At 41.9% G+C, this 14,938-nt stretch overlaps 1 protein-coding gene and 2 pseudogenes across 2 annotated transcripts; 2 read left to right on the top strand and 1 right to left on the bottom strand.

Moving 5' to 3' along the window:
- The first annotated feature begins 3,783 nt into the window (after positions 1 to 3,783).
- LOC122033059 lies at positions 3,784 to 3,878 on the top strand (annotated as a pseudogene).
- A 2,184-nt stretch (positions 3,879 to 6,062) lies between these two features.
- LOC122032027 (conserved oligomeric Golgi complex subunit 8-like) lies at positions 6,063 to 11,382 on the top strand. Its single transcript, XM_042591270.1, has 12 exons — positions 6,063 to 6,317; positions 6,384 to 6,536; positions 7,476 to 7,624; positions 8,116 to 8,193; positions 8,299 to 8,392; positions 8,541 to 8,615; positions 9,142 to 9,438; positions 9,673 to 9,740; positions 9,826 to 9,880; positions 10,306 to 10,444; positions 10,634 to 10,818; positions 10,895 to 11,382. Exons 1-12 carry the CDS (start codon positions 6,162 to 6,164, stop codon positions 11,189 to 11,191), a joined length of 1,746 nt encoding a protein of 581 aa, XP_042447204.1. The 5' UTR covers positions 6,063 to 6,161; the 3' UTR covers positions 11,192 to 11,382.
- A 785-nt stretch (positions 11,383 to 12,167) lies between these two features.
- On the bottom strand, positions 12,168 to 14,102 carry LOC122031886 (annotated as a pseudogene). Its single transcript, XR_006125890.1, has one exon. The product of XR_006125890.1 is annotated as a protein ALP1-like (transcript).
- Between the last annotated feature and the right edge of the window lie 836 nt (positions 14,103 to 14,938).

Genomic DNA, 14,938 nt, shown 5'->3' with positions numbered 1-14,938 from the left:
AGCATAAATTGTAAAGCCTTCTATTATGTTGCATTTGAAAATTATGAATGTATTGGATCACAAACACATAATATACTTTGATTATATTTTTTATTCCACAGATAAAGATTTTATGTTATCATAAACTACAATTCTATAAACTATAAAATTTATCATATTATAATTTTATATATAATTTTTATAATCCACAAGGACCATGCATAATAGGGTAATGAAAAGGGGACTCCATCGAAAATAAGTCAAAACAAGGAAGAACGACTGATATGAAGGTCAAAATAAAAAAGATATGGTCCATAGATCAGGCGAAGATGGTCGAGCGGAGCAGCAAAGCTGGACGAACGACATTCCTTATCCGAGCAAACAGTCAAGGCAGGACGGCACGGCTAGTCTCTAAAAACCCGCGATGGAATGATAGAGACAACAGTCAAATCCCCGGACCATCAGCTCGATCGATCGGATGGCACGTCCAATCGAATGAAAACCAGCCCTCCGACAATAAGGACAGTCAAGTGAAACGAGATTGCTTTGTTCAGCATGGTTGATCGAGAACAGCCATTCTGAGCGGGGGGCGGTCGGCCAATAGTGGGTCCTACCTACATATCTCCTCATACTCTTTTAGATGTTTGTACCACTGATAACAGAGCATGTCCATTAAGCGAATCATATTTTAAAAGCTTTCAGTCTATCACATCAAAGATTTACATGTTCGCTTAAGGAAGAGTGTCAGAGATACTTTTTGACTTATCTTTTTCTAAGACGTTTTGGATAATGTGCACATGCTTTGTGATGCGTGTGTAGACACTACAGTGACACTATAAAATATTGGAGCAATCTGGGCACCCTAAATTTTGATGTTTGGGCAAAGGTTTAAGTTAGGTTTATTGTTGTATTTGATATGCATAGTGAGTGTGTAGGATATAGGTACAACAAGGAAAGTCCAAGTATGATCTTGGCAAAGGAGGAAAGTCCAAGGATGAGTCTTGGCGGTGTAAGTCCAAGCATGTAGTATTGGCAACGTAAGTCCAAGTGTGATTTGGCAATGGATGAAGTCCCGAAGGCACGACCTCTTGGCAAGGGAAGACCCGACAACAATGACAAGGTCAATGGAAGCTCCATAAGGCAAGACGTGAAGAATGGGGAGACATCCGAGGGACGCAAGGCTGATGGAGGAGGCTAGAAGGCTAGGTCTAAGTTGGTCGGGCGAGGACGAGTGCTGAGAGATTGTACTCGGGGTAAAATCCTAAATTTAGGGTTTACTGTAGCAGTACTGTAGCGCTACTGTAGCAGTCGACTGCATGTTTTAGTAGTCGACTGATACAGTCGACCGCGCAGTCGACTGGGTGAGAACAGCATGGTTCTGTTCGTTTGGTCAGTGTGAAGCAGTCGACTGCATATTTTGGCAGTCGACTGGTATCGAGCCGTTGGGATGTAAGTGTAACGGTCAAATTTCCATAGAGGGCAGTCGACTGCTAGTTTTGGCAGTCGATTGGTAGGCGGAGTTTTCTAACTTGTGGCCTATATAACCAAGCATTGGAAGCTTGGTTAAGGTTGACGAAATTAGTAGTGGTTAACCCTAATTAGAGTCTCCAAGTGCCCAAGTGATCTAGCGTGCTTGTACGAGATTGTGGCGAGGTTTCTCCACCCAAAGGAGCTACGTGAGCTAGCCGGAAGTTCTCCGGGGAATCATCCACCGACGGATCGGGATCGTCCACCTTACGGATAGCCGTGGAGTAGGAGCTTTATCTTTGAACCACGTTAAATCAACGTGTTAGGTTTGCTTTCTATTGTTAGTATTTGTATTTTGTTTTCCGCTGCGTACTAACAAGTGTAGAAGTGATGATTTGGGTGAGACGCTATTCACCCCCCTCTAGCGGACGTCAAGGTCCCAACATAAAAGGGAGTTATCATCTACAAGTGGAGCTATGTGCAACTTCGTTATTTCACATGCTCTTTGCTACAGTATTTTTATTATTTTTCATCTGAAACTGATTTGAGCGTCGGAGGATCAATGCCAGAAACTCTTTTCTGACCTGGCACTAACGCCTTTTGTGTTGAAGAGTGACGTGGAGTCTTCGTCCCATCAATCTTCTAACCACATCCTCAGCTTGTCATCTTCTCCACTTTCGGACAAGAATAAATCATATATAAAATATAAAATTATATCAATTGATATATGAAACATTAATACTGAGAATATTAGCATAACCATTTTTTTTTTAACAAAGTCGTTGTAGTATATGTTGGTACAATATCCCTCTGGTCAAGGTTGACCGGGTTGACCAAGCTTGAGTCTTGGTTTGAGTTTCAATATTTGACAATATATTGAGTTTAGATGATATGGACAATGCAGGTGCAGTTGTTCATTTGGGGAGATTGTTGATACAATTCCCGTTTGGTCAAGATTGACCAGTTGAGATGTGAAGGGAAGTCAAATAGGTCAAGGTTGACCGGATACTTGACTGGAAAGTCCTAGTGAGTGAAGCTAGGCAGAAGAAAGTACTGGTGAGTGAAGCCAGACAGAAGAAAGTTCTGGTGAGTGAAGCAGGCAGAAGAAAGTCCTGGTGAGTAAAGCCAGACAGTTGGAAAATCCTGGTAAGTGAAGCCAGGTGAAAGACCTAGAGAGTGAAGTTAGGCAATTGAAAAGTCCTGGTGAGTGAAGCCAGGCAAGGGAAATCCAGATGGGGCAAGGTTGACCAGACATCTGGTGGAAGTCAAAGTAGGTCAAAGGGATTGACCGGATACTTGGCAAGAGGAGAAAAGTCCAAGTGGGTCAAAGAGATTGACTAAACACTTGATGAGAGAGTCCTAGCTGGTCAAGGGTGACCAGATGCTAGGTTTTATGTACCAACAAGTCATGGTTGACTGGATGTTGGTTTAGGGGGCTTTGGACTTGGTTTTGGGCGAAAACCAAGATCTGGATTGATCAGCCGATTGATCCAGCAGATCTGGATCGATCAGCCGATCGATCCAGCAGATCTGGATCGATCAGCCGATTGATTGGATCATGCCCAATCGATCAGCTGATCGATCGGGTGAGTCCCTGCGAACAGAATCCCTTTGGATCGATCGATGGATCGATCCAGAGGTCTCAATCAATCCACTGATCGATTGGGAGCTGTTGTTTGTGCGCGATAAGCCTTGGATCGATCAGCCGATCGATCCAGGCTATTCCAAAAAGCACAGAGGTGCTCTGGATCGATCGGTTGATCGATCCAAAGCCTCCCCGATCGATTGGGAGCAATCCAATCGATCGGGATCTGACCGTTGGCGTCGTTTATAGCTGCAGGTGTTCGATTCCTTCGGTAGAGTTCACGACATTCATCTCAGATCTTCACCAGCGACTCCACAGCTCTCTCTCAAATTCAGATCGCCAGTTCTTGAAGATTCTTGGAGCTTCTTCCAAGTCAAGAGGCGGATCAAAAGCAAGAAGAGAAGTTAGGGTTAGGGTTTATTGTAAGCTTTTGCTTGTATTTCATATCCTTTCCTTTCTTCTTGTATTGAGAGTTTGTAAAGGCTTCTCCGCCTTCGGTAGTTACCGTAGAGGAGTGTGTTTCATAGTGGAGGGTGCGTGAGTGTGTGGATCCTTGGATTAGTCACCTCTTGTGAGGTGGATACCAAGTAAAATCCATTTGTTAGCGTTGTAGTTTGTTTCTTTGTATTTTCCGCTGCACATCTTTGAAGAAACAAGCAACATCAAGCACCGAGCACGCGTTGAGCTATTCACCCCCCCCCCCCAACCTCCATCTAGCTACAGGTCATAAGTTCAAATCAAAGAAAGTTATTTCGTCTCTTGGGACGTATCTGATAAAATTGAAATGATACAGAAACCCCTTGTGCAAAGATGATACCCATAACTTTGAGAAATGGTCCAATTTTTTTTATTGGTTAGCGCAAGTTGTATCTATATGAATGTTTGCTTAAGTAAATTTTGAATGTAAAATATTTTATTGGGTAGGTAAAGGATCACTTTGCTAACTAAGAGCATTAATAATAATACTAAATATTTTTCTCTCAAATATTTATAGTCCTCACAGTACACATTATCAATCAAATATCCCAAATCATATAATTAAATATTCCCTCAATTAAATATTTATAAGCTCCACCTATCAAATATCTTACTCTCAAATATTTCAAATTATATAATAAAATATCTCACCAACTATTGCATACCGCCTAAACTAAAAACTAAAAAAAATAAAGTAATCATTATCCCTTGCGGGGTCCACTTACATGCCACCTAAAATAAAATCACCGGGCATAACTTTATCCCCGATGATTTCTATTTATCTCTCAAATATCCCCACAATGTGGGGTATTTGAGAGGGAGGATATTTAAAGAAATATCTCCTCTATATATTCCTCATTGGAGATGTCCTAAGACAAAATGCCGCTTGATTTTCCTACTTGTATCTTACAATGGGACTATAATATTAAGTTGTTTGGAATAAACGATATCATCTTTTACTTTATATATATATATATATATACACACGAAAATATTACCCTGCGGCACACATCCGTGCGGATCGATGCGGTGGATCGATCCGCTAATTGATTCAGCCCCGCTGGATCGATCAGTGGATTGATCCGGCAGGCACGAGAAGACGAAGCGGGGCTAAATTGATTAGTGGATCGATTCAACCCTGCTGGATCAATCCACTCAAATTAGTCGTGACGTTAGCATACGTAGCACCGTCGATTCTGGCTGCGATCCGATCGGAATCCGATTGCGACCAGATTCTGACCGGATTGCGATCGTATTCCGAGCAGATGGCGGTCGGAATCCAGCCGTTTCGTGGCCAAAATCGATCGCGACGCTAGCAGACGCAGCGCTGCCAATTCTGGTCGTGATTCGTCCAGAATCCGATCGTGATCTGGTCGAAATCCGGTTGCGATCCGATCGAAATCCGGTCGCGGTCGGATTCCGGCCGGATCGCGATCGAATTCAGGCCGGAGGCTGACGACGGTGGGAGGGCACGACTGGCATGACTGGCACGACGGGCGCGAGAAGACAACTAGGGCTGAATCGATGAATGGATCGATCCAGCACTAATTTTGATGCACGCCGCACCAAACTGCGCAGGAGATCTTTTTATATATATATATATATATATATATATATATATATATATATATATATATATATATATATATATAATTTGATTTATATAAAATAAGTAAAAGTTAAAAGCAGATCTTTTATTTTTTATTGAAATCGTCAAAATATTATCAAAATAGTATTTCATTCCATCTCAATTCATTTTTAATTTTATAAATATCTCTATTTTTAATTTTATTATAGCAATTACAGAATTATACTAATTAGACAATTATAATAGCTACAGAACCATATATATATTATACAATTGTAACAATTACAATCTCATATCTATTACATAATTATAACCATTATACTTATAATACAGTTCCGATCTCATAACTATTATAACTATATACCATAGTTATTTCAATATAATATTGATCAAAATAAATATAATATAAATTGTTTATATTATAGTAACTATGATTCATAGCTACTATAATATAATGTTGATTAGATTAGTGTTAATATGAAATGTTTAGGTTGTAATGATTATAAACTATAAGTATTATCAGTGTTAATCATAATTAAAATATTCCTATTATAATAGCTATGAATCATAGCTAATAGTCCTCGGGACTATGGTGTCATATAATTATATTTAGATTATCAATCTAGTATTCTCGATTCGATCCCCGGTAATAAGTATATTTTAATAATTTTTTTTAATTTTTATCTAATAAATCATGATATATAAAATATGCAATTTTGTTATTTAAACTAATATTTAAATGAAATAATTGTGAAATAGGACTTCATAAAATATTTTGCCTAAAAATTGGGTTTCTAAGTTGATTTAGATTGGCATAGGACTTCATAAAATATAAAATGTCAATTTTCTTTTTTAAAAAAAATGGGGAAAAAAAAGAAAACCATGGGATCGGAAAAGGGCATGTTTTTCAATTTTCGCTTATGTTTTTTTTTTTTAATTTGAGAAAAAAAAAAAGTTCTTGCAACTTATAATTTACTTTCGCACGCAGGACCTTGAAGGAAACCGGAAGCAGATCTGCAAGCAGAGATCTGATACGACTTCCGTTTTCCAACGTGCTGATTCGCCATGGAAGTCCAGATGAGGAGCCTATCCGGAAGAGCAGATGGAGAAGAGGAGGAGGCGACGACAGTGTCGGCGCTTCGACTCCTCCCCTTTGCTGGGACCGCGCAGCAGCACTACGTCTCCGAGCTCCTCTCGTTTACCCTTGATCGCCTGCACAAGGTAATTCCTCCTCCTCCGTCTTTCAATTGTGGTGTCAGATCTGGTAAAGACGTGGTGACTTTGCAGGAGCCAGAGCTTCTTCGCATCGATGCGGAGCGCATTCGGAGGCAGATGCAGGAGGTGGCCGTCGGTAACTACCGTGCCTTCATTGCCGCTGCAGATGCCGTCTCCTTCATCAAGGAGCAGCTTTCTGGATTCGATAAACACCTTGATTCTTTGGTACCCTTTTAACACCTCCTGTAAACCCTATTTTTGTCGCTGTGCATTCGAGGCCCTGCTCAATCTCTTGTAACCCTTGGTACTTTAGGTGCTAGCATTCTTGAATAAGTAGGAGCGGGCTTGAACAACACCATGTGCATAACATATACGATGTGAAACAACGTCTGTCTAATTCTAGGTTTGCATTATTTTACTCTCGTCTGCCATTTGGGACTTTGAGTAGCAATTGCATACCTTTGTGGTATTGAAAAACTGCAACCTTCGAGAACATATAGATACATTTGGTTTTGAATCATCTTCGTACTGATACAATCTTGTTCACTGGTGTGAATTCACATATTTCTTCTCTGGATAACTATTCACCTATGAATTCACAGATAACTTAGTGTCTACCTTGCTTTAAATTATATAGTGATAGAAAGTATGCTCGATGCTATATTGATTTGGTTACATATGGGTCACAACAATATTAATTGTGACTCCAAAATGATACATGGTTATTTTAGGTGGCATCCCAACCTGTACACATAGGTTGATCTGAGCCACTCCCTTCACACTGGAGTTGGTACCAAAATCTCTCCCTTTAACACCAATTATAGATCAAACTGAACTGTCTCAAGACCATGAGGGCAAGGGGTAACTGGAAGAGGGTAGACTTAAGTCTAGCAAAGCATGCACGTATACCGGAGGGGTGCAAAGGAAATACTGAAGTATATAAAGAGAGTCAATTTTCCTTTCAATTAAAGTTTGCCTACCCCTTGTTAAAATCAGCAGAATATCATGCTTGCTTGAGAAGCCAAAACTGATTTGTTTTTTCTTCTTCTCACTTTAGTAAATTGCAGAAATACTTGTCAATTATGTAATTAAGTTCTGTTCAAATATGATTTTAGGGGATATGAAGTAGAGTAGGGTTTCATTCTTGTTATATACTTGTTGCAGATAACAGAGATCCCAAATCTTACAGCTGGTTGCACAGAGTTTATTGAATCAGCACAGCAAATTTTGGAGGAAAGGAAGTTCAACCAGACGCTACTTGCGCATCACAGCACTTTGCTTGATTTGCTTGAAATCCCCCAGCTAATGGACACGTATGCACACATTCTCTAAATTAAACTTTAGTTTATGTGCCTAGTATGATTCCTAGTATCTATCTTGTTGGTTCTTTGGCTGTACCCATGCAAATCTTGATCATTTAAAATCATGGCCACAACATTTTTGATATGATGTGCATACCTCCACTTTAGATCTGTTATTATTCATTTCTTAAGGCACTACATTTGACATATGGAAATGCCCATTCTTCAATCATGTTTTTTTTCCCCAAATTACACCTTTTGTTTAGGGCCTATTAACTTGGGCAGATATGTTGGTAGATGGTTAGTAGATAGGATGGGTTATTTATATTTGTGCAGATGAGGAAGCCCTTCTCATCCTTTGTTTTTTGTCCATCCAAATTTGGAGTACCGAGTACATATAGATGATCACGCAGCATACCAATCACCCATACTCTAATCATATGCTTATTTGGTGAATCTATGTTAATTGCTGTAAAATGTAATCATGCATTCATGTGTTCCAGATGTATAAGGAATGGCAACTATGAGGAAGCCCTTGATCTTGAAGCTTTTGTCAGCAAGTTGTCAAAAATGCATGTCGAGTAAGTCTCTCTCTGATTCAAAACTTGCACCATTGTTATTGAGTAATGAAATAGTCTGCTGGTTTCATTCATGATAATACCTATGCATTGATATTTGGAATGAAGGTTGCCTGTCATTCAGGCATTGGAAGCAGAAGTTAGAAAGACGATGCAATCTATGCTATCCCAGCTTCTTCAGAAACTTCGTTCAAACATTCAGGTTTTGTCTAAACATTTTCAGATCTCTCTAGCGTTTTATAGTGCATCATGTTGGTTCATTCCATTTTACTTGTCGCATATCTTCTGAAAGACAATTCCTTTCATTGGAATCACATAACTAAGTTCTTGAAAACAAAAATGTCATACAGTTGCCTGAATGTCTGCGGATTGTTGCGCATCTTCGTCGAATAGGAGCATTCACTGAATCTGAGTTACGTTTGCAGGTATGGTTTCTCTTTTCCTATTCCATTTTCTGTTGTTGTGTTGTTAGCTTATGCAGTAAAAATGGCTTCTGATTGCTGAAGTAGACAAATATTAGTCTGAACTATATATTTTTAATCTATTGACATACATCATATGAAAACTTATGGAGTTTGTATATTAGAGATGTTGCTGAAGAAGATAGTTCTCTTCCATTGTGAGCGAATACAGGATTTTGTGCCTCCAACACCCCAGAATGTTTTGATTTGTTTGTGATAGAATATTTAGGAACAAATAAATATTTGGGGATACAAGTTTCAATTACCTTTGAAAGACTATGGTGTTATAACTGGTAATCAATGACTTTCATGAACCTTTCTTCTAAAATTTGAATTTTTGAATGGTTGATAAAGATAAAGAGTATGTTTGTTTGAGTGCTAATTTTGGCTTATTTGATGTGGCTCTGGAGATGTACAAATTATGCAGATCAATTAAGTGTTTGCTTTTTAACTGAACTATGCATTTTTATCCCATTTGTTGCTTGAACAGTTTTTGAGGTGCAGAGAGACGTGGCTTTCTGGAATTCTGGATGACTTAGACCAGAGAAATGTTTATGAGTACTTGAAAGGGATGGTCAGTTGCCACAGGACGCATCTATTTGATGTTGTTAACCAATATAGGGCTATCTTCAACAATGATAAATCTGGGAGTGAGGAGAACTATGATGGTGGACTTCTTTTCAGTTGGGCCATGCATCAAATAAGAAATCACCTAAGCACTCTAGAAGCTATGCTTCCCAAAATCACTGAAGGTGGATCCTTGTCAAATATTCTTGATCAGTGTATGGTGAGTTCATTTCTGCAATTGATAGTTTTTTTTTTTCCAATTTTATAACACCAAGCGCTTAAGGAAGTTCTTTGTTAGACATTTAGAGCTTCTTTGGCATTCCAATTTTCATTTACAACATTTTACCTCTTTTGGCTGTTGCTTGTTTACAAACTTTGAATTTCAAGTTTCAACTGCTTCCATGTGTTCTTCTGTATGTGAGTTTAACATATTGCTAGCTTTTGCTGCATTCAGTACTGTGCAATGGGCCTGGGCTTAGTTGGACTTGATTTTAGAGGCTTGCTTCCTCCACTTTTTGAAGGGTAAATGAGCAACTCTTTATCACTCAATTTAGTAATGAATTATAAATGTATTATTTTGTATCATTGACATTCTCATCAATCACAGTGCAGTCATCAACTTATTCTCAAAGAATATGAGTACTGCAGTCAAGAATTTTCAGGTACCCGGGCAACCTTTGCATGAGCTTATGACTTGGCATATATACCTTCTCAAGTTCTGATTGCTGAACTTAATTTGTAAATTCCTTTCCTTTTGGTTTTAGTTGAAATTAATTCCCTTGTCAAGAATGCTTTGTTAAATTCTGGCTACCTGCATAGAAATTTGGTCTGTTTTTGCTACTTAGGCTTCATCAACAGTATTATCTTTTTCAGAAACCTTCAAATGCTATATTTAGTGATTAAATTAAAACTGTTGGCATTGGGTTGATTATCCTTCCTGATTATCCTGCATAGCATTATGGCCTATAAATGTGTGTGTGCCCTATTTCAGAAAGCTTTACGGAAAGTACCATCCCTAAATAATTTACTATCACTGAAAAGAAAGTTTCTAGTGAAAGGACTTGAACAATTTCTCTGGTATTTGTAGATTGTCTTAGATTCGCACCGTTGGGTCCCTTTGCCATCCGTTGGCTTTGCAAGTAATGGATCAATGGATGAAAGCAATGATGATGTAGCACCACCCTCTGCACTGATGGAGCATCCACCTATAGCCATTTTTGTCAATGGTAAGCATAAGCACTTGTTGATAACATTCATTGTTGATCTTGTTTCTTTGCACTGGAAGTTTTACTAAATACCTTGTGGCAGTACAATCATATGCAGATGATTCATTTTACTATGCAGAAGAAGTTGCAGCTTAGGGCTCTGCTTCTGCAGTTCTGTTGCAGCTGATATGTTATCTTGACACTGTACAGGTGTTTCTGCTGCTATGAACGAACTTCGACCATGTGCTCCAGTAAGCTTGAAGTACATTCTGGCTCAAGAGGTTGTCCAAGGCCTACAGGCAGTTTCTGACTCCTTGGTGAGGTACAATGCCATGCGGGTGCTCCGAGGAAACGAATCTACTCTTTTTTTGTCTCTTTGTCGCGCTTTCGTGGAGGTTTGTTGAGTTCTTAATCGATATTAGCTTTTGTTCCGTGTTCTTCAATTGCATGACTGGCACTTGTGGTTCCCAGGTAGCTTTTCCATATTGTGCCACTTGTTTCAACCGCTGCTATCCAAATGGAGCATCCTTGATCATGGAGCACAGGAGTATGTTAGACTGTCTAAGTCTGCTGTTTGCGACCCCTCCTGTCAGAGGATTGAAAGATTCCTTGGTGAGCAAGGAAGCTAAGCAACCAGTGGAGGCCGTAGCCGTTGCCATAATGACCGACCATGAAGCTCCAGCCAATGGTGAAAAATCAGAGACAGACAATCACGCTGAAGAAATTGGCGCAGAAGTAGAGTCAACAAAGATACAAAGTGATCACTAGGTTATGATCTATATTTATCAATCAGATTGATCAATCCAGCTTTTTCAATCGTTTGACAATGGTCTCAATCACATATATTTGAGATTGGAACTTGATATTTTTAGCGCTATAAATTTCTCTAGTTCGAGGTTATTGTTCAAAAAAAAATGTGGAGCAACTATCATCAATAGTTGAAATGTTTTTACCTTATACAATGTTCGTGCAGTGTGTTATTGGTATTCTAGATTTCTAGTGTACGGTTCCAATGCTCTCCGAGGGGAAAGAGAGGAGAGGGGAGAGAATGAATCAAAGAGAATTCATAAATATTCTTGTAATTTTTTCCATACCGTTTATCTTTCTTCCAATTCTCCACCAAAGCTAACCAAGCTATTTTAAAAGCCAATTTGTATCATTCTGCAATTTTTGTATCAACTTCCAAGCTTTCAAAAAAAAGAATTGAATCCATACTTCAAAGAAAGAAAAATATACCCTCTTTTTTTCTACTCGACTCACATCTAGTATGTTGCAACGAATCTAGTTTGAAGATTTATCAGACTTTCCAGCTAAATGAACAACAAGATTTGTCTCAGAACATTAAATGGTTGAATTCCACAAATTTTCAACCGATGACTAATTAACATCCAAAACACCAACTGGTAATACTTGCTTTGAGTGGAAACTACCTAAAAGAATTAGGAAAAGAGAAACAGAGAGAGACGAACTGGATGTTGCTACTTCATCACATGTTTGTGCTCGCTATTTTTCTTAACTCACTAAAGATCTGTATTAGCCTTCTTATTATATATCTGCATAACTCAGCTTAAGATGCACCAACATACAGAAACTAAATTTTATTGGCCTTTGAATGATCTTTGGAATTTCATAGCCCAACATGAAAGTTAAATTTAGAACGACAAGTTGAGACTTTCAGAAGGCCATCTGCCAATCATCTATGGAAACGCATTGAGTAGCAGCAAAGCTTGCAAGGCATTGCCAATTAATCCCAAAGAATAACAAACAATCTTTAGTTTTTGAAAAGTATCTAAACAACAAAACCCTCTTTGCGCTGTCAATTGTTTCCCACTGTCTGTCTGTCTGTCTAAACAACCCTAATCTAATACCAAAACCTGGTACCATTCCACACAACCAATTTTGCTTTACATTCCTACCAACAAAATAGCCCAAAGGATAACCAACGAATGAATTTCCATTTCATAAAACTAAAAGAAAGCTGTGCCCGCGAGGCCATGATGCAATAGATTATGGGCAATGTTCTCCCTGGCCTGCGATGCAGTCACCGATCGAATGCTGTTATCTGGCACCATCTCGTCGTCCACCAGTTCGTATCTGAGATCCGGCTCCATCTCCTCTTTCCTTAGCTCGCAGATATTGTGTAGCACGCAGCAAGCACCAATAACGACTGGCAAATCCTGCAGCTTCACTTCAGTTCGCTTCTGCAAGCATGTCCACCGTCCCTTCAACCTCGCGAAGGCTTCTCGAGCAATACGCTGCACCTCCCCAATCTTCTCGTTGAAGGCGTGCTGCGTCCAGGTCAGGTTTTGGTGGGTGTACGGCACCAGGACCCAATCCGTCAGAGGATAACCTGAGCTCCCTACAATCCATGTGTTCTTGAGCATCCCTGCGGCGGCCCTCTGGTGCAGAGCCGATTTCTCGAGCACTTGGTCATCGGGCATCGAGCCCGGCCAGCCGATGCAGACGTCCGTGAAAACCCCGTCTGGATTTACGACCCCTTGGACGGTGATCGAGTAGGAGGTCTTTTGATTTCGCTCCGTGTGCCGGCGATTGAAGTAGGCAGCCACGCTAATTTTGGGGGCGATGATCGGGATGTGGGTGGTGTACATGGATCCAATCACATTGGGGATGCCGGAGATGCTCTCGAAGCTTTACATCAGGCGGGCCGTCGGGCCACTGGAGGAAGCGCGGCATGAGCAGGGTCTTGATTGCGGTGCACACCTCGAGTACGAGCTTGTGGCAGGTGGAGATGCCAAGCCCGAACCGCTTCGAGACGAGGCGAAGCGGTTCGCCGGTGGCCAACCGCCAGATGCAAACCGCCACCCGCTGCCGGACAGGGATCGCGGCTCGGAGCATCGTGTCCTCCTTCGCCACCGCAGAGCCAAGCTCGTCGCAGATCATGTCGAACGTGGCACGCCCCATCCGAAAAGCCTTCCGGAACTCGGCCTCGGGGAAGTTAGGGTGATTGCACTGATCCCACCATGCTCGCGACCGATCCTTCACCCAAAGACGCCTCTGATGGTGGCCGCCCGCTCCTCCAGCAGCGGGAGCGCTGGAGCCGGCGTCTCCCTCCGCGGAAGCGGTAGCCGCAGCGGCAACGGCGACGGCGGACGAAACCAGGCGGGCGTGCTTCGATCGAAGGGTATCCGCTTCGTCGTCGACAGCGGAGAAATTGTCCTGGATGCGGGAGTAGGAATCGAGCATCGCCTCGCTCTTCCGCTGGTGATTCTCCTCGAGGAGGGATAATTCCCGGCTGGAGGCCACATCCGATTCGCGCCGCTCGGACTCCTCCTGCGCGTCTATAGCGGCGATGGAGGTCAGCAGAGTGGCGATTGACTTCCGCTTCTTCCTCCGCCTCTCGTCGGAGGCGTCGCTACCGCCCGCCTCCCGCTTCCGCCCGCCCTTGGGCATATCGGAACCCGCCTTGGGCGTAGCAGCGGAGCCGGAGGTCGAATCCTGAAAGAAGGAGATGTAGAAGGAGAAGTCGTCTTCGACAGTGGCGGCGGCGGCGGCGGCCGGTTGGCTATTCATACAATGGAAAAATAAACCAAAGTCTCAGTTCGACGGACCGATCGACGGAGGCGCTCGAAAAAAGATTAAGAAGAGGAATTTAGACGGACGGAGAAGTCAAGACCATCCACCCACCCACCCACCAAATGTGAACATGGATGGTATATATGTCTGCGCCGCGGGCTGACTGAAAGCCGTGTGGACGCGGTTTGTTTGGGGAGGCGTTTCAAGGAAGGCTACCTCGTGCCTCGCCGAGAAGACGGTTCTAGTATGGCAGGCAGGCTGGCTGGCTGGCAGGAGAGACCAACGCGGATGGCCGAGCACGATAGTGGGCGCAACGCGACAAAGTGGCTGCGCCAAAGGATGACTCATGCATGACGACACGCGGCGTGGGGATAGATTAGTCAAACGGAACGCGCGGAGCATGCGACGGAGGCAGGGTTGCGTGTTGGGGTTGTCGTGTTGGCGCGCCGCGCCTCCTCCTCCTCATCATCCTCATCCTCCCTCCACGCGGAGAAGGCGACGCGGCGTGGGCTGGCGGTGGCATTTCGACCAGAGCACATGGACAAGGCGGTCGCCGGTCGTCGCGCAGGGTAGAAAGAGGGAAAGAAACACGTGGTGCGGTCAGCGGTGGGCGTACAAACTGATGACTGAGGTGGTTGCGGCGCTTTCTATTCGATTTGATTTGATTTTCCATCGGAACGGAATGAAATAGATGCGACGCGATCGGTTTGACTAGCAACCTTTCGGCATTTGTGCAACAGTATGAATTATAATGCCAGCTGTAGTTGAGATTGTTTCCTTTTCTACCTCATTTGCTTCCCTAATTATGTAACAGCAATCATCATTAAAAAATTATCAAAAAGTCCACTGCGCTTTTTTTTAAAAAATCTAAAACGCGACATAAACTATTAAATATCCAGTAAGAAATTGAGCAAAAAATAGGTGTAGAAGATGGCTTGGCCAATCAAATCTTCTGTGACTATACATACGATCAATACGGAG

Source organism: Zingiber officinale, chromosome 11A, assembly GCF_018446385.1.
Source record: "Zingiber officinale cultivar Zhangliang chromosome 11A, Zo_v1.1, whole genome shotgun sequence".
In the NCBI taxonomy this organism is placed as follows: Eukaryota; Viridiplantae; Streptophyta; class Magnoliopsida; order Zingiberales; family Zingiberaceae; genus Zingiber; species Zingiber officinale.
Note: the sequence above shows the minus strand (reverse complement) of the source record. Positions and strands in the feature narration are given on the sequence as shown.